Source organism: Fusarium oxysporum, chromosome 6 (assembly GCF_000149955.1).
Source record: "Fusarium oxysporum f. sp. lycopersici 4287 chromosome 6, whole genome shotgun sequence".
In the NCBI taxonomy this organism is placed as follows: Eukaryota; Fungi; Ascomycota; class Sordariomycetes; order Hypocreales; family Nectriaceae; genus Fusarium; species Fusarium oxysporum.
Window position 1 is genome coordinate 2,887,933 of NC_030991.1, and position 20,964 is coordinate 2,908,896.

Consider the following 20,964-nt stretch of genomic DNA (forward strand, 5'->3'; position numbering starts at 1 on the left):
AGAGATTCTGTTCTTACATATACTCTGGTACGCCGTAAATTGGGACATCCTGTTCTGGATCAACCAATTAGCCATCCAACCGATGGTTTCAGCATACATTAGAGCCACGTAGACATCAGGAGACGTGGCCACAGCTCTTCAAGTAGCAAGGCAGAATCGTAACCCGTCTACTAAGGTCCAATGGGCTAAGTGTTCTTTATTCTTTTCTCTTTGCTATGAACTTCATCCTGTCGTGTATTTGTTACCCTGAGACTTAGTACCACCACAGGATACGACAGAACCTGCATGGGATCATCGGATCCTAAATCTTCTGCACAACCTCTCGTTTTACCTTCAGCAATGAGAGGAAGATCATGCGAGCATTATGGGGTTGCATATCAAAAATTGCATATCAAAAATTGCATATCAAAAATTGAATTAGGTGTACGCTCGCTCGCCAACGCCACCCCGACGCAAATAGTATACTCGTTAGACACAAAAGGTTGGTGAAATATAACACAACCGGGTATTTGAGATCCGGACGTCTTTTCTGTCCCTCCAGATCTTCAGTCCGCTTAATCAGTGACCGTTGACAACATGAGAAGCCCGTCGTCACCTTACCCGTCGATCGCCAGGTACTCGTACACATAATGCTAAACAAAGAGCGCATCTCATCAATTCAGTTTGGCGTAAGTCGTTACTCTTGCTTATTCATCATTTTCTCTTATAAACCCACTTCGCATCCCCATAGCATTCATTCATGACGGTGGGTTGCGACTTCGTCGATCACGATTGGGTCCATCTGGTCGCTGAGCAAGTACATCTCTCAGTTGCGGGTCGTCCTTGTCTTTGTCTATATGATGAACACGGACGTGTCTAGGAGCAGTCAGCATCATTACTTGAGTTCGAGGGTCATATCTAGCTGTAGCACCGATATGGCCTAGCAAATTCACATACCGCTGAAGATTATCTGGACGTGGATATTTGTGTTCCCTATCAGGGCAAAAAGGGCAGACGTAGCCTGGGGAATCATGAACCAGGCCATGTCTTATCATTTCATTCTTTCGCTTGAAGCCCTTCCCCCCTTCACTTCTCGGACACCCTTTGACTGGACAATAGTGTGGACGTATGGATGAGTGTACGTTCATGTGAGAGTTGAGAAGATACTGTGTCTGAAACGGTGCCGCATTGCATCCATGGACTGTACATGTATACGAGCCGGCAATTCCATCAATGCTCATCCGATCAGCAACTGAGGTTGAGTTGACCCGGGTTGATATGGCGGGTGTAGAATTGGTATGATCGGTGTTCGGAGACTCGCCAGAATTGCTACTACTATATGCTGTTGGAGCGCGAGGGTGATTGCCATTTACTGGGCAATGGTGCCAACTCATACCTGCCGTAGAGCATGGTAAAGATGCTCGATATCCATCTGGTGGTGAATGGGGTGACGATGGGAGATTGGTAGTCTTATGTCCTAGACTTCCAGCTCGCGAATTTGGGAAGGTCGAGGATGGGCCTGGGCGAGCACGACCAAGATCTTGTTCGGATAGGCGCTCTGGGGGTAAGTCGTGGAGCTCACCAAATGTCGAACGAAAAGACGGGAGAGATTGTGATGGAGGCTCGCCTGCTGGGGCGCGAACCCCATGATATAGCGGCGACAAGGATTCGTTAGACGAAGGTATTCGTGGTGATGTGACTGTGTTACCGGAGATATATCGCGACACAAACGGGTCCTTGATCAGGAGTGCGCCTGAAGCGAGGTTGCCGTCGACGGCCCCTTCTCGCCGCGGCTCTTCGCTTAGTGAGTCTTCGTCGCGTAGAAGACTTTCACGAGCAGCTTCGAGAGATATTTCAGGGGGATTCCATCCATTACCGAGATGTCGGAGCAACATACCAACTCCACCAGTTGCTTGAGACGTGCCATTGGGACCGATTTGATCTCTAGGTATATCTGGAGAAGGAGATCGAGATAGATTGAGTTTTGGACATATAGGTTTGAGTTCGGGGCTTGGAGAATCCATATCATCCAGATCGTATGTATCATTTCTCGGGTTGAGGCGGTTTCTCAAATCACGGGAGAATTCGATAAGAGAGGTATTATAGAGGTAATTGGGCAGGAGTACGACTCAAAAACCGTAGCAAATACATGCAAGCAAGTCGAGGTAATCAACATGCCAGTATTGGTTCGTATTCCGACTCCTGCTTTTTTGTATAGATCGATGGGCAGTATTCGGGAGCAATACTCAAGATACCTGTGATGTCAGCACTTAGTAGCTACCAAGTCGAGTCGGTTGAGGCTTGCGACGCGAGCGCGGTAAGCTGTTGGCGCAAAGAAGCAGCGGGGATGATAGTGTATTCATCTTTCGCGGGGCAATGCGTAATATTTGGGAGACTCTACCTGTCCGATGAGTGAGAGGAATGCGAAAGGGGGATTCGGACCTTTTAGTGTTCGAGTGATTGGTGTTACATCTCCTGTCTTTCGTTACGGTCAGTAGGCTGAGAACGTGAGACTCTTCGGATGAGGCTCTGCTTTGTTGTTGTTGTTGTTCTGGGGGCCCTATGACAGTGCGTATTAAGCGCCATCTTTCTTCAAGCTTAACCTATATCGGAATAGTGTAGCCGACAACCTAGCCAATGAGAACAAGTCTAGCTGGTGCGGGGCAACCGACATCTTTCGTGAGAACTCCTTCTTTCCTGCCAACTCCTTGCTCTACCTCGGAATTTTTGGGACGAAGAATCTTTCAGACCTCTCCCACTGAAGAGGAGATATGTAATACATATTTACATCGAATAACATGGGCAAAGTAAAGCGCTACTAGAATGACTTGAGGAGAAATGCAAGGAGTCTCTTCAGAAAGGCCTAGGGTAAGGCGCTTTCAGGCAAGACAGATATCCCATGAAACATTGTTGTTTCTTTCTCTTGTAAAAACAGGAATGCATTCCTTTGCTCTCCCCTCTGGCCAACGCCGGCAAGGTATCAAGGTTCTAAAATTGGATGCCGTACTCCAAAGGGTATTCCTACGTCAGTTCAAGGCTAGTGGCCTTGGGTATGAGTCAAAGATCTCAACTTTTCGCAGTGTTCTTTTTGACAAAATTCACATTTGTATGTGACACCTGGGCAGTAGCATGCCTATCGTTCCCATTCAACAATCCCGTATTTGAGATTGGCACTTCATCTAAAGAGGGCGGATGCCTTAGAAGGGCCATGGCTTTACCGCAACTCGAATCTCCTTTTGATGCTGGCAAGAAGTAAGCTTCATCAAGCGTACAGCAGCCCAAAGAGATAGAATGAAACAGGATCTCCCCTTCTATAACTTCCATAGCTCATACCAGCATTTGCACATTATTTTGCGGAGACGCATTTCATCAATGGAGTTGCAATCACGATGAGGATAGTCGCGAACAGATCGAATCAATAATTCTATAGTACATCCTACTCGCAACTCTAAAAGCAAAGAAGCAGAAACACTACTCTATGGTTTGGGACTGTGCATCGCCGGGGTTGATCGATACTGTAATTTGGGAGGCTCCATCTCGACATCGATGCCCTCGTCGCTTCCATTATATTTTGACACCATATACATAGGCGCCATGAACTCCAATTTGTTCTCCAAATCGTTCTGCTCCTCTGTGGATGTTGGTTTGCTTTCCTTCGGGTCAGCGACGTTGTCGCAACATATGACAATGGGTTGTCCCGTAGGGACCTGAACTCTCTCGCCTGTTTCCTTGGCCAATTCGGGCTCTCCAGGCTCGACGCGTTCCTTCTCGGCCTGAGCCATCGAGAGGATCTTAGTCAGTTTCTTCCGCACCTTTCTGATCTCATTATTGCAGTCGCTGTCGAGAAGGAACTGCAGGGCACCATGCTCACATACCCTCTGCACGAATTTGAGGCCCTTGTTCAGCTTATCGTATACGTCAGGCAGTTGATCGTCAAAGCCGGATGAAGGGGGCTTATCATCGTTGTTCTCATCCTTTGACACGCCCTGCTCGGTCAATCTCTTGATCTGAGCCATTCGTGCCGCCCACCTGGCCTTGCGCATCGCCTCCATAATCTTTGAGGCGTACACCACAAGATCGTCAAAGGCTGTTTGTACATAATCGTCGTAGTAGACAGTCATCGTGCTTTGCGTTCGGTAAAATTCGGGAAAATCCTTGTCGGAGTTCATAGATTGCGGCTTGGGCTTCTTAGTGACTGTATATTTTGCTCTGTCTCGCTGCGCTCTGAGAATTGTTTTCTGTTTATGGATGGAGGCGGGGCTTGGAGTATGTACCCGAAATGCCTCTGGCTTGCCTGGTGTCTCCGCTGTGTTTTCGCCGGCGCCGTCTTCGATGATGTCTTCGTTCGCCGGAGCCTCGGTGTGGATTACTGGAGGGCCATCTCTAGGCTTGAGTGACTCGGTGGAGCCTTTGTTGCGAAGTGACTTTGTCTCTGCATTCTTGCCCTCTGCTACATCAGCAGCGGCCAGCTCTGCCTGGCGTCGGTCAATTTGGCCGCTGAGGTCGTCAAGTTTCTGCAACCAGTCCGGGACATTGTTGACGAGATTCTTAAGCGCATCCATAGCCATGTCACGAAAGTCGGTTTCTCGCGGTGGAGCCATGTTGAGATGATGATACCCGAAGTCCGATGCGTATGAATTAAAACAAATAGTGAAATGCCCAGGAATTCACCGTTGAACGGGACGTGAAGCTGAAATGTCGAGGTGAAACAATTACAACGAAGAATATAAAGATTTCAACACCACCAAGAAGATGAGAGGGTGCGTTAGTAATAAAACATGTATTCCTTTGCTGGGGAGCCCAGTCTTTAAATGTCTCACGGGATTCAAGAAACCTCCTGTCCCCTTACCAAGCAAGCTCCTGTCTTGCGCAAGACACGCTCGCGAACAGCGCGGCCACAACAGCTGATCCTTGTCAAGTCCAAGCCACTAGAGTTGTCTCTTTTCTCTCCCGCTTTACCCCCCGAAAACAGGGAAGCTTGTCGTTGCTTATTCGTGTTGGTGCTGGGGTCTTTTTGAAGGGTCGTAATTGATATGGGGTCCAATCGGTACATCCGCAGACGCCCTCCAGAACGTCACGCTACTCTTTTTCTACGCGCGACATGGGCCAGGGGGACACGGAAGTAATCCACTCAACGCTTGTACCTGCACGTATCATTTTGCATTGGCGCTCAATTGTGCATATGCAATGCGCCTCTCTCGTGCAGCCCAGGTACAGACCTTCGCTTGGCCGCGAAATTGGTCAACATTCCCGACATTCACCGGAACCCAGCTCTTCTGCCGGCTGTCACGATCGGCAGTCATTCCCAGTACGGTTAATACCAGGCATGGTCAAGTTTTATCACACAGAAGCAATCAAGGAGTCAGCACAGCGGGAAACTTTGCGTATTTGGAGAACAACATGACAAGACCGCATGGATAAAAGGCCAGCGCAATACATCATGCGATAAGCCACGTGTCAAGGCCCGTTTCACATACCAAGTCTTGAATAATCTGGCCTCGCCGCTGAGCCTTGATATTTTATAGCGCGGTCATCAAGCTGCAAGGACTTGAATCCATCTCAAGCTCGTTCCAAGGGGCGTGAGTTGTTACTCGGCCTTTCCCAATCTGCTTCGCAACTCGACGACGCCAGGATGTCATTGATCGACTCTACAATTGACATGCTAACTAGAGACGGCCAATCCTGTCGACTGTAGCAGTACATTGGCAACAGCCTCGGTGACAGTGAAGCCAAGGTGGCTCATCCAGGCATCGCCATGTAGCCAGCGTGCCCTTGGAGGATTTTGGTTTGCCATCTTACCAGCTCCGACGCAGTGGCTCTGTTACCAAAATAGTGTGTGTTCAACTTTAGTTCGATAGCCTTACAAGACAAATGAATTCACATTCGGACCTGGCCTGACATGCACTTCAGCTCCAGGATGCTAACTTGACCCATTTACCAACGCCCGGTCATTCAACATTTGATGCGGGCTGTGTTGCAAGCGCTTCGACTTGCCATAGCCGTGGTACTGGCATCTCGCTACTTTACTGCAATGATGGGTTAGCCATTCATGTTCTCTGTCTCGTCGCCCATGATGCCCATCCTCCGACACCCATAGCCCACGGCATATGTAGGAAGCACAGCAACACGATTCCAATCCACGCACAGGCCTCTCAAACTCATGTTTTGCCTTCCCGTCACTATTTTCCCTTTCATTGGGTCTCTTTCTGCCTTTGTGCGCTTTGTCCAGCTCTGCCCCTTACCTCAGTCTCTCCTTATTGCGTGCGGCCCTTCACTCAATGCGCATAGACATAAAGGAAAGGAGAATCATGTTTCAAACTCACCTGGCCAAGAAATTGTAGCCTGTGATCATGCTCCTCTCTCATACGATAGATTTGACCAGGTGCTTCTTGCATCTCACCGCACGTCCGCTCGATGGTGGCATTTCGGTTGCCCTCCCTCTGCCAGCGCTGAATGTCTCGACACATCTTGTCATACCGGCGCTGCTTCTTCTCTGTGTCGTGGCAGATTTTGCACACATCTTTCTCGGTCTTGGTTTCGTAGACAAGCTTCAGGCCGCACGTTTCGCCCATGCGGTATTCTTTGTTGCACAGTTGTCGATAGTGGCCCCAACGCCAGTAGCCGCATGCCCAGCGAGTCTGCTCAAAGTAGCACATGGCCGAAGGGTCTTTGGGTGGTAATAAGAGTTTCAGTGGCGAGTATTCGAGACGGAAAAGGCAGGGTAGCTCTAGCTAGTCCGACAGAAGATCGTCCGGGCGGAAACGGAATTGTACGATGACAGATTCAGGTAGACGACGACTGCCGTACGATGCTCAATTCAAAGACGACCAACCTTGAACTTTCAAGTAAAAAAATGGATCATCTTTCGGAGTTGTACAGTAATGAAATGACTTGAGGTTGAAAAGATAACGAAAACAAGGCATCGAGGCTGAGAGTCTTGTCCACCGGTTTGGCGGCTCGAGAGCGACTTGCGTCAAACGGTTGGCTCGCTTTCAAGCGTTGGTCGCTGGACGAACCACCAGGTTTGGGAGAGTTGAATTGACCGAACCTTCCTAATTGCGTATCCTGCGCCGCTGCGCAAATTAATTCTCCTCTGGTTACTCTCCGGGCCCATAATGCAGGCTCATCTCTGCGTGTTCCACTTCACACATGCTACGCTACGCCCTTGAGAATAGGCTCTTCAAAGAAAGAAATGGTACCACCAGACTAATTCATTTAAGGCCAATCACCTGTGACTCTTCTGATACATCGACAAGCGCGCAGTATCTCGTATGTAGGGTAAGATCTCCAATCCCTATACCCTAGCCCTCCATGCTAGTGCACGTGAGCTACTGCAGGGTAACCCATTATGTGATCAACTTCTGAGCTTCAACACCACATGGCCCTGCTGGATCTCAGTTGACAGTTGATGAGTAACTCCGGTGCTCAATTGTCTATCTATCGCGCCATACTATTCAAATACACGTGATCAAAAGACAAAGGAACACCCCGTCATTGTTTGACCAGAGATCTGTCACCCGTAATGCGCAGGTACACGCGGGGCATCTACACACACCTAAAAGGGTACGTGGGGTTATAGGAGAGGGGTACAGTATGAGTACTGACAGGGGCGGAATTGACGTATCATCTTACGGCGCGACCCCGAATCCGGCCTTCAGCTGAAGGATCGGCCGGTGGTCCCCACAAAGGGGAACCACCCGCCGGCGTGTAGGAACCAGCCGGCGGCGACGGATGGGTCGACCACTTCCCCGATGAATTATCCTGGCTGTGCAAAGAGATCGAGCGGAGCGCGAGTGTTGAGAGCCGCGACAGCGCTCACATGCATTGATCAATTGGCCGTTGCATCCACATTGAACAGAGCAGCAACCCCTAAGGTGTATTGTGGAGCCCCGGTGCACCGTGCTTTCAAGTCGTGTAAGCGGGTGAACTGAGCTCACGAAAGTTGGTGGGGGGTACTAATATGCCACCGTAAGAGACGAGAAGCAACAACACGCTTTAGATGAACAGGCAATAGAGGTTTTTATGACTGATCAATACGGCGGGCAATTTCATCGATGCGCTGCTCTTGGCTTTATTGGAAGTGGACAATTACTGAGGAACTCAAATAGCATTGACAAAATTTCAAGGCTTGGTGTTTTCACATGGACGATCATGAACGCCTCATGTTGTCGTGAGATGACTGTGTCATTAGTCTTGGCTGCCACAACAGTCAAAGCATTTAGGGCTCTAATAGCTCATTCCAAAAGTCAAACGTAGACTTCAGTATCATCCTTGTCCTTCCATCCATCCAAACATCCATGGCCTGGTCTTACTGCCCGTCGCTTTCACCCTAATCCTTGACTCGAGATCAACCTTGCTTGTTCTATTCGTTTCTCTCTCCTCCTTTCCTTCCCGTGATGATCGATTCGTCATTGGCACCCCCTTTTCAACATTACCGCCTTGTTGCTCGATCCTCGTTCCTAGCGACCCTGGTTACCGCTCGACGACTTTCACCAATGACATATCACCAGACTCTGTATTACGACTCCGCCTGAAGACAACAACGTTGAACCTTGATGCTTGTTCGGAATCGCTTGTCTTTTTGATTCGTATAAAATATTGTGAATCCCCCTTATACTTGATCACTTCTTCAGAGATGCTTGCATCATACCTTCCGGACTTCGGTCTTCCTCTCATTCAATCCCATCTGTACAACCTCCTGATGACTTGCTTTAATACTGAGGAATCAACGACTCCCTTACATATTTTATCACACTATCGGGGAAGTGTCAAGAAGCTTCTCCTAAGGTCACTATCACGTTGCCTCCTGCATCACCTTATGTGAGTATGACGAGTAATGTTCTGTACTGGAGGCTAATCTTATTCCCGCAGCACAAAGATATTCGGCCACACCTGAACTTGAACGGCTTCCACATTGCCAAATATCTTCTCCTTAGCATTATAAACCTCCTTTAGAAGACACACAAGACATTGCTTCTGCCGACAACATGGCCAACGCTTGTGCCCACCAGTTTCGAATGATCAAATCAGACAATACTCTGGTCCAGTGGATTTGCCAACACTGTCGCTCTGGTCCTCATTGGATGATTTGGGAATGTACATATTGTAAGCTGCATCTATGCCGACCTTGCACGCAGTCTGCTTGAGACTGTGTCGAAAGCTCCTCGGCCAAGTCAGTGTATGGCATTCACGCGCGGACTGGGTGTGACTTCAATGTGTTTTGCAGTGCTATTTTGTCATGTCTTGGCTGTTGGGGCCGACCTGACGGACACGGTGTGAGGATCAATGCAACCGGATGGACGGCTTGTCCGTTTTCAGGAGGCGCATATTCATATTTATATATAGAGAGAAAAAAGATTCAGCATTCATTCTAAGTATAGAAGCGCGAAATTACCTTGATAAGAAAGAGAAGGAAAGAAAATAGCAAGTGCCATGCGATGACCCCTTGATCCGTTCTAAATTTGGTGGAAACAGAAGACACCATTCAGAGCAATGACACTCCTTCGTGGTCTCTTATGGCGCGTATGAATCAGTTCCAAAATGCCATGCCATGACGATGATTATGATAAAATGATAGTGAGAGTCATCAGGACTGATCTCCAAGTCCCGGTGGGAAACATCTTCGACCCTATCACTGCCGGTGCGATGTGTTTATCTGCAAATGGTGAGGCATGGATCGTAGATGCCCTTGGACGCACATTTGATGAGGCATCGGAGGCTGCGCAGCCATGAGAACAGGCCTTGGAGTATGGCAGCCAGGTGTGCTTGTGCCGCTCGAGAAGCTCGAGTTGGGCCGAGGATCATAGCTGAAAAGATCTCTCTGCAGGCCTTCTAGAATATGCATGTCCGTTAGAAGTGCGCTCGTTGCTGTTGCCGACTGTCGCAAGAACTGGATCGTCTTGTGGAACAGTGTTCGGAGGAGTTCTTCATCCACGTAAGTGCGAAGGATTCGGTCACGGAATGCAGCTGATAAGATTAAGAGGTTGCCCCATTGCCTAGAACGTGGTCAGTTTGAGGTGCAGGCAGTTCGTAGGAGGGAGGACACACGCGTGAGCTGTGCCGAAAACATTGGGTGATAATCGGCCTTTTGTCTCCGAGACCATGGAAGGCACGGGTGCTCTCGATAAGCGCCTTGATGCCCTTTTTGGCCAACTCGACAACTTGAGGATCGATATCGCCATGCGTTCTGGCTTTGGGGTGAATGGCAGGTGCAGTGATATCCTGTCGAAACTCGGAGCTGACGCTGGGAAAGTTGGGGCTTGATGCATGGTTCTTGAGGGAGTGCGAGAACTGCAGAATTTGTCGGATGAATGGGCGGTAAGTGATAACCTGAGCTCCCCAGTACTTTGCCCGCAGTCTTGCAGCCAGAATATCGTCTGCGGGTGGATCATCCTCTCTGAATGCGAAGCTGGGAGCGACCCAATGCATGCCCGAGACAGCATCAGAAACAAGGTCGACATTTCGGAACTTATCCTTGCATGGTTTAGCCGAATCCTCAGGGGCGTAGAACATTCGGTGGATTCTGTTGAGATGAGTTCGCAGATATAGCTGTCCTGGGTAGCTGTCCAGGATACGCTGGTCGAAACCTTGCAAGAGACTCATGTTGGGGTGCGGCATGTCATCTTCGTACGAGAGCAACCCCGATGGAGGGAGTTGAAGCTCCGCAATAAGATCACTTTCTAACTGCAGGCAAGTCCAGAATGTGAGAGCAAGTTGGTTGTACTCGGTTTCCTGAATGAGCTCGCTATTTCGCTTGATTCGTCTCATTTTGTCCAAGCTCCTGGCATCTTGTTAGTCACTCATTACCTGTGTTTTATTGAAGGCCTTAACACTTACGGTCGCATAATGGCCTGCAGCTTGTGGCTGGCCATGTAAATGAAAGCAAAACTCTCCATTGGTCTACCCAGCTGGCCATGATATAACCCAGCAAAGATGTTGGCGTACACATTCTTCATGTTGTTGTAAGCGCCAGTGTGGTTGCCAAGGATATCCGTAGCATATGCAAAGTACTCTAAGCCAGGAATAACCTCGCAGTTTTTCTTGGGGATGTGACCAGCGCCGGAATCACCCATGCCACGAATTGATGGGCAGTTGTCAGGGTTCTCGCCCGCTTCTGCCTTTGGTGAGGGAAGACCTGATGAGTGCGAGTGCGATGGATATTCTGGGCCAGAGCATCGATTGGCCCTTGGTGGGATGGCTCCATTGCAAATGACTGGGCTGTCATGAGAAGGAGGCTCTGTAGGATGGACGACATCGGGCACATTATTGCGGCGAAGACAAACTTTACCCAGAGCCAGAACCGTGAGAACTAGAGCAGTGTGGATGGACCGATCTGGTCGACCAGTGCGAGATGGCGCGGGTGGTGGTGGCTCGGAGCCATCCGGCCCCGGCGATCGTTTTCTCTTTGAGCCTGCAACTTCTTCCGTCTGCGAGCCTCCTCCAACGGCAAAGGTGGGCTTTGATGTTTGTGGTTTTGCTGAACGTGGCTGTGATGCTGGGAGGTTATCCAGAAAGTGTCTGACCCAATAGTCCAAAAGCTTAGGTTGAATAATAGGGTGCATGTTGAGAATGTTCTCCTTAAAACTTTCCACATACGCCCACACTTTCGTCTCAGAGAAATCGGGATTGCCATCAACCAAAACGCCTCCCTTGTATTCCACTTGATCAGGAGGGCTGAGTCCACCAAGCTGGCCCCAATCAGTCGCTGGCGAAGGGGAAACCATATTGGATGAATCGTCCACCATGTCCAAGTTAACATAGTCGGTCGGTTCTCGAATACGTCGCGATGGGTGAGAATCTTCACCTCGGCCATAAACAATCAGAACGCCTCTGTTCTGTTCTTGGCTGATGGGATATTCGCTAATGTATCGAACACCTTCGCGCTCAACGTGATGTTTTGTAAGCTCCCGAATGGAAGGCCATTCCAAGAGCAGGCCTGCCAAAGTCGTATGATTGATGGGAATCGCGGGCTCACCAGGGGGAACGGGTGGGCCTGGCTCTACCTCCATCTCGTCCTCAGCCATCATACGCAGTGGCATAGGCTCCGACGATGGGTGGTCGCGATGGGCGCCATTATAGTACGGGTCTACAGAACCGCTGTTGGCAACGTAAGGCGATGCTGGCGCTCGCTTGTATTCGTCCTCCACTGACAGTTCCGTCTCGGGAGCTGATGTCGCAATACGCTTGGACAAAAGGGACTCAATCTGGACCAATCTCTGGTCAAATCCCCCTAGATGCGATATGATCGAGTTCAGCGAAGTCTGAGCCGAACCGAGGCATTCTAGAATGTCGGCTTGAGCCTTATCCGCCCTGTTAAACATCTTAGTTTTTGCTTCCAAGTCAATGAAAAGTTTCATGAAACCTACGCTTTGGGCACCGGGTCGCGGTATTTGCAATCCACTCGCTTTTCCTTGCAAGTTCTGCATGGTTTCATTTCATCGCACTTGGCCTTCAGATGCCGACAGCTGTCGCATGCCTGCCTCCAGTTAGAACTTGCGCTCTTCCAATTCTCAAGAGGCTTATACCTGAGAAGCTCGATTGTTCTTCTTCTTAGCCGGGCCAGACGACGAATAGACATCATAGAAGGGTTCGTGAGGAATTGAAGGATAACCTCCATGTTGCTCATAGGGCGTCTGATGGGGTACGGAAGTAGCCGGTAGGAAGCTGGGCGCACGATAGTCACCCAGTGTCGGATGCATAGAAGGCGCGTCTTCATAATTCACGTGTCGCGGTGGATTATCAAGGTATGTGCCAGGAGGCGGAGGAGGTGGTGGGAGCGAGGTCGGCGGGTGATGTGGTGTTGACAACATCCCTTCAGACGCATGGCCCGTCGAGTTAGGTTGGTGTCCATCCTCAGTACGGCCCCGTTTTACGGGAGGATCTCTTGGGCCGTACGGCGGGTATGGGTAATCCGTTGGATGCGCTGGCGATGGCGGCGGACGTGGATGCTGCTGCGCGTGCTGCTGCTGTGGTGGGTGTTGAGGCTGTTGTTGCTGTTGGTGATAGTCTTGGACAGGAGGATGGGGCTCTAGTTCGCGATGACAAACGTTAGACAGGTCAAGGAGGGCAATGCCGAGAAGAGCTTGGAGGAGGAAGGGAAGAACTATGATGGACAGTACCGGCTGAAAGTGAAAGAGTACTCATTTCGAAATCAGGCTGAGAACTTGTGGAACTTGGAGAGGGGCTGCGTCATGGCGAACCACCAGGCTGCCTTGTCGGGTTGCACAGCATTTTAAGTCAGTCCCTGCTCTGCATCAAACCCGGAAGACCGGAGGGACGAGATTGACCCCTCGTTTGCAGAAATTACGTACATCATGGTTATCAAGGGGATGATCTTGATTTTCCTCTCTGCACCCATGGAATGTAGCATGACCGCGCGCTGTTGGTTGCTTGTCCGAAATCTAACCTCGCGCACTTCTGCCCCATAAGGCAAGGTGACGTTTCAGGACCCACAAAAGCGTGGGATGTGCCGTTCGTGCCTCGAATGCCATTTCAGCTCCAAGCTTGGACCCGCGCGACAGGGGTCTTTGATCGTATCTCGCCACACCCAGGATGCTGAACAAGGTTGGCGCACGGGGCTGTTAGCGGCATAGTGTTGCCTCCAGGTCGTCATGTATACAGTGTCATCTCAAGAGTAACGGCCGATCATCCCCGCTGGTCCCTGACATCTTTCGCTAGCGGGCAATTGTCATTAGCACGCGTCCACCACGATAACAACCATGTAGACGAAACGCACTAGCCAATTTCGATTGAGCAACATCTCAGACGTTGGTGTAAACCCCACGCGAGATGGACATGAATCTGGCCATCATATCAATTCCACGTTTAGCACAATCTTGGATGCTTTTCCCCTTCCAAGATCCTCTGACAGAGCGGCTTCTTTTTTAATAAAAAAAACTGTGGCTACCTCCTCCCGGAATCTATCTTACTCTCTTGATGTATTAGACATGGGAATCGTCTCATACTGACATAGCATCCTATCATGATCTTTATAAATTTGTTCGAAAAAGTAGGCCTTGTCGGGAGTCTAGACGAAGATACAAGTGATATTTATACCGAAGCAAGTGACTACGAGGTTGGGAGTAATTTCAATAATGAGGTGGGCAAGCCCGTTCTGACTTTTACATTGATCTTAATCATTCACAGTTGACGACACTCGGTGAACGTCAGAAAGAAATCGCCTTTCAAGTCTTATTGGATCTTTTCTGCCCGCAAGTATATCAGCAAGTATTATAAGAAACCATCTAACGTGATTGCAGACGGTACAAAAGAATCAATATTCTCCAGACTCGATACTCCGTCTTCTGGATCTACGCAATCGCTTTGTATGTTTTCTTCAAGTTGGAGATTTGTTTCGGCGCATATATAATCGCGCGAAATAGCTTCTCGCTCTCCCAAATAAGAACATGTATCTATACTAGTACGTTCATGTAGCTGAATCAAATCGTTGCCAGGTACTACATGCACTGAGTATTATCAAAAAGTCATCTGCTGAACACAGATACAAGAGACAAGAACGTTCAGCACCAATCGTCCATGAGCCTCTTCTGATGCCATCTCGTACACCATTACAACAAGACTTTTGACCGTAGTCGCTTCCAATAGGTTGACTCCTGGCCTGTACCAATGGCAATTCGCGCTTTGAACTTCTTATTGTTGCTCTTGTCCATCCGCAGCTCAATGTTCTTCAGTAATTTCATTTCTCAAATTTTTGACTTCACATTGCCCTAAATCTAATCACTAACCTCACCAATTGCACTTGGCCTTGAATTCCCATCATCTCTTCTCTATTTACCTTCTCTTTCTTTTATTCCTCTTTTTACGCTCAATTACCTTAATTAGTATCTGCATTCAAGTTAGTAACACCCATCATCAAGTCAGGATGCAATCTCACCTCTATCGTTGCTACATTTCTTTTGGTTTCTTCTGATCCTCCAATCGCATCAACGTCGCCATGCTGTATTCGTTTCTTAATTATATTAAGAGCGCTATCCAGCATACGCAAAGTGTTTTCATCCTTCATATATTCGTTGGTTATCTTAGGGTCGTCGCGCTGTGTCTCCAACACCTCCAACCAAATCGTGATATCACACGATCTCAGAATGTGGCCGGTTATGGAAACCGTGACTTCTAATCGAACAACAGCATGTACGGTCCCGGGCGGGAACCAGATGGTCTGCTTTGGTCTCAAAACCACGTACCGAACTTTGCCGTTATTATACCCACGGTCCTTTCTCCAAGCCTCTCTGTCTTCCTTCGAGAAATTAGCCATGAACAAAAATCCCAACTTCCCTTGCTGAACTGTGATCCAGGTGCCCCAACCGTTGCTGTCAATATGAAAGTCGGAATTCGCCCCCGCCTGGCCTATAAGCATGCCTTTCTCAAACATTTTATACTGCCACACCTCAACCGTTGATGCAGCGTCTCTTTGAGCGGATTTGTTTTTAAGGCTACCATCTTGAATGAAATGAAGCAATCGACAGTGATAGGATACTAGGAACTTCGGGTGAACGTTTGGGAACGGGCATCGACAATCTAGCAAATTCCATGGGTCCTTGGGCGTCCCGTCAGTTAGAAATTTCTCAGCGACCTCCCTTATCGTGCGCTTTTCGTAGGATTCTTTTAGTCTGGGACGGCTTGAGGGCTGCACATATACCATGAGATCTTCATCATGTCTCCACTGATCGAATGTTTCTTTGATAGGTAGTTCGTCTGATTTCCATTGAAGAGGCTGCTGATTTTCAGCGATGATTGGAACCTTGCTATCGATCACAGCCTTTTCGCAATCCTCATCGCTGGTGCAAAAACGGATTTCTATATCGCCTTGGCTTTCATCTGTGTTGGGGTGTGAAGCGCCAACCAGATGAGAATAAAGATTCTTGGCAGTTTGTTCACCATGGGTGATTGCTTCTTCGCCAGCGCAGAATCTGCTCTTGAGATCTTCCAGAGCCTTCTTTTTCCATTCTTTATATTCTTGGGGGGTATTGTAGGGATAAGTTGCATTTAAAGGTTGGCTAGCAACTGGGAATTGCTCTCCTTGTTTTCCAGTCTTCGGGCGGCATCTCCACTGGTTCTTTTTTGAATGCGATTTTTTGCAATGGGGGCAAATTTCTGCATCCTGTGCCTTGCGGGCTCTACTGAAATGATGAGCTTGGCGCACATGCCTGCCTATGTCTGATTCCGATTTCGGTTCCTTATGGTTCCATTTACAGATCCCGGGTTGTCTCTCAACAGCTAAATGTGCGTCCTCTGGGCCAGTGACAGTAATTTGGGTCGGGCGCTCATTGGTGATATTTGTTAATAGCATAGGTGTAGCTGGGCTAGACCTAGGTTATCAGGGTGCTTAGTGAGGAAGTGCTTGAGGAAGTGCTTGAGGAGGTGCTTGAGGAAGTGCTTGAGGAGGTGCTTGAGGAAGTGCTTGAGGAAGTGCTTGAGGAAGTGCTTGAGGAAGTGCTTGAGGAGGAAGTGCTTGAGGAGGTGCTTGAGGGCAAGACAACAATGCTTTCTCAGAGTTCTAGCCACATGCGACCAACTTTGCTTTTCGACAACCGGTATTCAAAGGGCTGCCATGCCCCCTGCATAGCGGTGAGGCTACGATAACCAGACATGAAGATACTATTCGCACTCCCTCGAGCAAACCCGGCTCTGTTCAAACGAGGCTGTTGGATCATCCCAACCCGTCCCCATCCCAGCCAGCCATGGCTGCATTCCGTTCTCTCGTACCCTGCAACTACTTCCCTTTCTCGAACCTGCATTGCGTACCTTGCATTCGCAGGGATCTAGAGAGAGCGCCCAAAAGATGGTTCACGCTACCGTATATATCCTTTGCTTCTACCGAGGCTCTTAAATTACATACAATACGCTTCTGGTCTTGTCTTGATCTGTTTCTCCTCATTGTTAATATAAGTATACCACACATAGAAAACATCTAGAGTTCCTGAACAAAGATCTCATGAACTACGCGCCTTGAAGTTCGTTGTGGGGGGCGCTAGTCCCCGATTTGCATTAGGCTGATCGGAGGTACGTTCTAAGATTAAATAGGTCCGCCGAATTTCTCGTCCCGCTGAATTTCTTGCCCCGCTGAATTTCTTGCCCCGCTGAATTTCTTGACCCGCCGAATTTCTCGTCCCGCTGAATTTCTCGTCCCGCTGAATTTCTCGTCCCGCTGAATTTCTTGCCCCGCTGAATTTCTTGACCCGCCGAATTTCTCGTCCCGCTGAATTTCTCGTCCCGCTGAATTTCTCGTCCCGCTGAATTTCTTGCCCCGCTGAATTTCTTGACCCGCCGAATTTCTCATCCCGCTGAATTTCTCATCCTGCTGAATTTCTCGTCCCGCTGAATTTCTCGTCCCGCTGAATATCTTGCCCCGCTGAATTTCTCATCCCGCTGGATTTCTCGTCCGTCCCGCTGAATTTCTGGACCCGCCGAATCTCTTATTATCATGTCTCAACAAGAATCTGGTTGTTTGATGCTCCTGGATTATACCCGAGATCGAGTTCTGGATTTTAATTCAGACTTGGACTTGAAAAATATTTGCTCTCGGATGCGCTCGTTATCCATTGAAGCAGATGTTGTTCGAGGCTGGAAAAGTACGATCAAGGCAATTGAAAGCGGAATAGGTTGGGGCAGTCCGATCAAGGCAATTGAAAGCGGCATAGGTTGTGGCAGTCTCATCCCAAAATTTACATTCATACCTGAAATTCCTTTTTGGCAATGAAAAAGGCAACAGGAAACGACAATATGTCATCGATAAGTTGAAGGAATTCGACTTCAACCTCACGGTGCTAGTTGGGCTATCGTGTCCAGAAGCAAAAGATATAGATATAAGTATCTACAATGCCATCGTCACTCTGTACCCGACGCTTACAAAGTATTATCATTTGACTGTAGTTTTCAGTCACAAGACTATACGAAACGGGATTTTACAAAAAATGATTACACGTGTTTCAGGGAATCCCGATTGGCAGAGCGGTAAGGAGATACCAGCACGCTGCTTGATCATTAACTAAAGAACCAGGCTTGAACCAGTTGCAGGGTCTTGCAGAAACAGAGCCACGAACAAACAGGAAGCATGGTAGAGATGACGGGGAACAAGTCAAACCTGAATTTGCCGAGCGTCCCTTGAGACAGAGACCAGAACCTAGCCATGGTCATGGCTGTTCCATCTCAGAGAACAACCAGCGGCTGACACAATCAGAGGATGTTGAAAAACATAATGACAAGCCAAATAACAAGAATGACAGAGAAATTGACAAGCAATCAACCAAAGGTAAGATGTATTGAGATCCCCCTCTGTATAAAATATGTCTTGGTTGAGGTGTGCTTACCAATGTATAGACCCGGAGCCGGAAGGAGACGTCTACGAGTTGCATAAATTGAGTCTCATAGACTTGGTGTTTAAATCTGATCTTGTCACCGCAATCATCCTGACCGTTCTGCGGCCTCCCAAAAATCCATCCTCGGAATCAGCCCCGGACTCATCCAAAGGTTCCTTCTTCACAATATGGGCAGAACGAACGTTAGGCACTGAGGTAGCCGAGCAACGTACTGTGAAGCCAATCTGGGTGTTACAGCAAACCTGACAATATGAAACAGGGATGCTTTCGACTAAGCGGTCAAGCAGTTGGGGCGCAATAAGTTTCGATCAACGAGCGTCCTACAAACGCCTTTCACCCCATCTGGAAGAGGTGCACCCACGTTGTATTTTTCATGGCGGCCACTTGGATTCATGGCATGCGTTTCCCCCGCCGTGTACCCCCGAGGAGAAAATATCCAACAAGTAGTATTTCCGGGTTCCAAACCGTTCAGATATTCAGCATCCACCATGATTGTCTGATCCTCGAAGGCAATTTCTGACATGAGTTGATCTTGGAACTCAGGGAGTAGGACTTGGAGAGCAACCTCGGAACAGAGCGAGTTTATGAGTATGTATTTGATGAAATCATCGAGGAATCTTTCGGGAATATTTTCTTTATAACAACCCTCATGGTACTCATATGGGATAAGCTCGCCATCATGAACTACAAAGATGTGTCCGTGAATGTTACCGGGGTCAACATCGTCAATGCTCCGTTGTTGAGTCCAACGGCATAAAGGTGCAGTAGAAGTCGTTCCGAGTAATATTCGATCTTCGTCCAACTTAAAATGCCCATGTCTCGAGTGAATTGCAAACTTCTTATAGACTTTGTGATTGACAAATATTTTCTGAAGGTTTGGGAGGTGAGCCTCGATCGATGTGCGACTAGTGTCCTCGGTGTTGCAATTATATCTATACTTATGGTTAAATCGCCTTCTTGAACGCTTGGGTATCACAGTGACGTGCATCTTACGACTCTTGCAAAAAGTATCTGCTGTAACAGGACAGTTTAATCCAGGGACTTGTCGAGTGATGCTGGCCATGGTCGACATTGCCTCATCAGATGCGCGCGACGAGCAAAAAGAAAAAGGTGGAGGGGGGTGGGAGGTGGAAGAGAGATAAATGCAGGTTCAGACTTTCCGGCAATGTCGAGCCGCGGGGATTCAAGTAAGAAAATTCCGATTTAAGATGTCGCAAGGTGAAAAAGCAGTGTAGCACTGGAGGAGAAAAATCCCGCTGTGGCGAGTTTGATGGCAGCATGAGAGGGGCGCTCGAGAGTACCATGGCTAAATAAGGAAGACGAAATTTTATCAACCGATGGGAGGAGGGGTAATTCACGGTAGCCGGGTCGGCACGTGTCATCAAACTTAGGGTATGACATCTCCCAAGCAGCACGGGATTGCTTGCATATCATGACAGAAACGGGTGATCGGCTTAAGCATCTGGTTGATGCAGCCATGCAGGAATTGCCTCATATCCTGGCTTATCACAGGCCATGCATCATGTCAGCCAATGATCATGTCACCTCCTGACTATGCTACACCACTACTTCGATCGTTCTTTTCCTTTGTTAGTGCACTAACAAAGGAAAGTGGGAATCTGATGACGTACTTATCTAAAGATCTATTACAACACTATCAGCGTCCACGAAAGAGCAATATCATCTAGGCCACATTAGGACAACTAAGCGAAGCAAATACCCTAGCCCTTTGTTGACGCACACTTTCGACAGCACATCGCTCCCAATGATCCCATTCCATCTAGACAAACCAGTAGGTAAAAAAGGCAAAAATACCTCACTGGCGCAGTAACTTCGTTAGGCAATGTGTCATTGGCGACTGGCGGTTCTCAAATATTCACATGTTAAGAATCAATGAGGTATGCACGGTCCGGCACGAGCCTTTGTGCATTAAAAGCGAACCTTGAAGTAAACATGCATTCACGTAAGTTAACCGGGACACCTGTTACTAACTTGCTTGCAGAAGGTAATTGTTATTATCGACCATGACGTCATGTCAGCCAAAGACTGCCACGCACGACGCCTCGACTACCCTACACGACACTGCCTGCTCCCAATACCATCGAGATATAAGCTCTCTCCTGTAAAAACTTTTTCCTGGCACCCGCTGTTAGCGCGCTGCTAGGGCAGAAAGCTTTTGCAGGCCAAAATGGCAGCAAAGGCAGCTGTGGGGCTAGCGGGGCCCTAACAGCTGCCTGAAGAAAGGGATTCAGAGAGTTGACCTTTCTTCGTGACGAGTGCCTGCAACGACATTGAGCTTCGCGAGCTCTTGACATCACCTTCGGGCGCTACTTCTTACGTGTTGTTTGCGGCTTCTCCTTACCCCGACATTCCGGCTTCGCGAGCCTTCGACAATCCGGGCTCAGCGCCCTCGATTGTCCCCCGTACGACCGAACTCTGCTGCCCGGAACGCAACCGGGCTTCGACAATTTGTCTCACTGGCTGAGACCACTTGACAAAACCGCCGGGTCGAATGGTACAGAGCTTGCCTGGAGACCGTGGAATGAGGCGACTACCTCGTCCCACAGAGCAGCGTTGTAGCCGCCTTGGGGGTTTCTCCTGCAAGGGTTTATCCCAAGGATGCACGGTTCTAGGGTTGCAGCTACTGGCG

General features: G+C 48.8%; 5 protein-coding genes across 5 annotated transcripts; all 5 read right to left on the reverse strand.

Moving 5' to 3' along the window:
- Positions 1-737: 737 nt before the first annotated feature.
- FOXG_22413 (uncharacterized protein) lies at positions 738-2,003 on the reverse strand (the record flags this gene model as incomplete). Its single annotated transcript, XM_018402821.1, has 2 exons — positions 738-855; positions 937-2,003. 2 exons carry the CDS (start codon positions 2,001-2,003, stop codon positions 738-740), a joined length of 1,185 nt encoding a protein of 394 aa, XP_018256934.1.
- A 1,452-nt stretch (positions 2,004-3,455) lies between these two features.
- Positions 3,456-4,580, reverse strand: FOXG_16293 (uncharacterized protein; the record flags this gene model as incomplete). Its single annotated transcript, XM_018396346.1, has 1 exon — positions 3,456-4,580. The coding sequence occupies one exon, from the start codon at positions 4,578-4,580 to the stop codon at positions 3,456-3,458; it is 1,125 nt and encodes a 374-aa protein (XP_018256935.1).
- Positions 4,581-6,254: 1,674 nt separating this feature from the next.
- On the reverse strand, positions 6,255-6,635 carry FOXG_16294 (uncharacterized protein; the record flags this gene model as incomplete). Its single annotated transcript, XM_018396347.1, has 1 exon — positions 6,255-6,635. The coding sequence occupies one exon, from the start codon at positions 6,633-6,635 to the stop codon at positions 6,255-6,257; it is 381 nt and encodes a 126-aa protein (XP_018256936.1).
- Positions 6,636-9,610: 2,975 nt separating this feature from the next.
- Positions 9,611-13,336, reverse strand: FOXG_16295 (uncharacterized protein; the record flags this gene model as incomplete). The annotated part of the gene is made up of 6 exons (XM_018396348.1): positions 9,611-9,974; positions 10,025-10,759; positions 10,816-12,288; positions 12,345-12,454; positions 12,504-13,100; positions 13,286-13,336. 6 exons carry the CDS (start codon positions 13,334-13,336, stop codon positions 9,611-9,613), a joined length of 3,330 nt encoding a protein of 1,109 aa, XP_018256937.1.
- Positions 13,337-14,816: 1,480 nt separating this feature from the next.
- On the reverse strand, positions 14,817-16,873 carry FOXG_16296 (uncharacterized protein; the record flags this gene model as incomplete). The annotated part of the gene is made up of 4 exons (XM_018396349.1): positions 14,817-14,823; positions 15,180-15,951; positions 16,305-16,458; positions 16,835-16,873. The coding sequence occupies 4 exons, from the start codon at positions 16,871-16,873 to the stop codon at positions 14,817-14,819; spliced, it is 972 nt and encodes a 323-aa protein (XP_018256938.1).
- Positions 16,874-20,964: the final 4,091 nt, after the last annotated feature.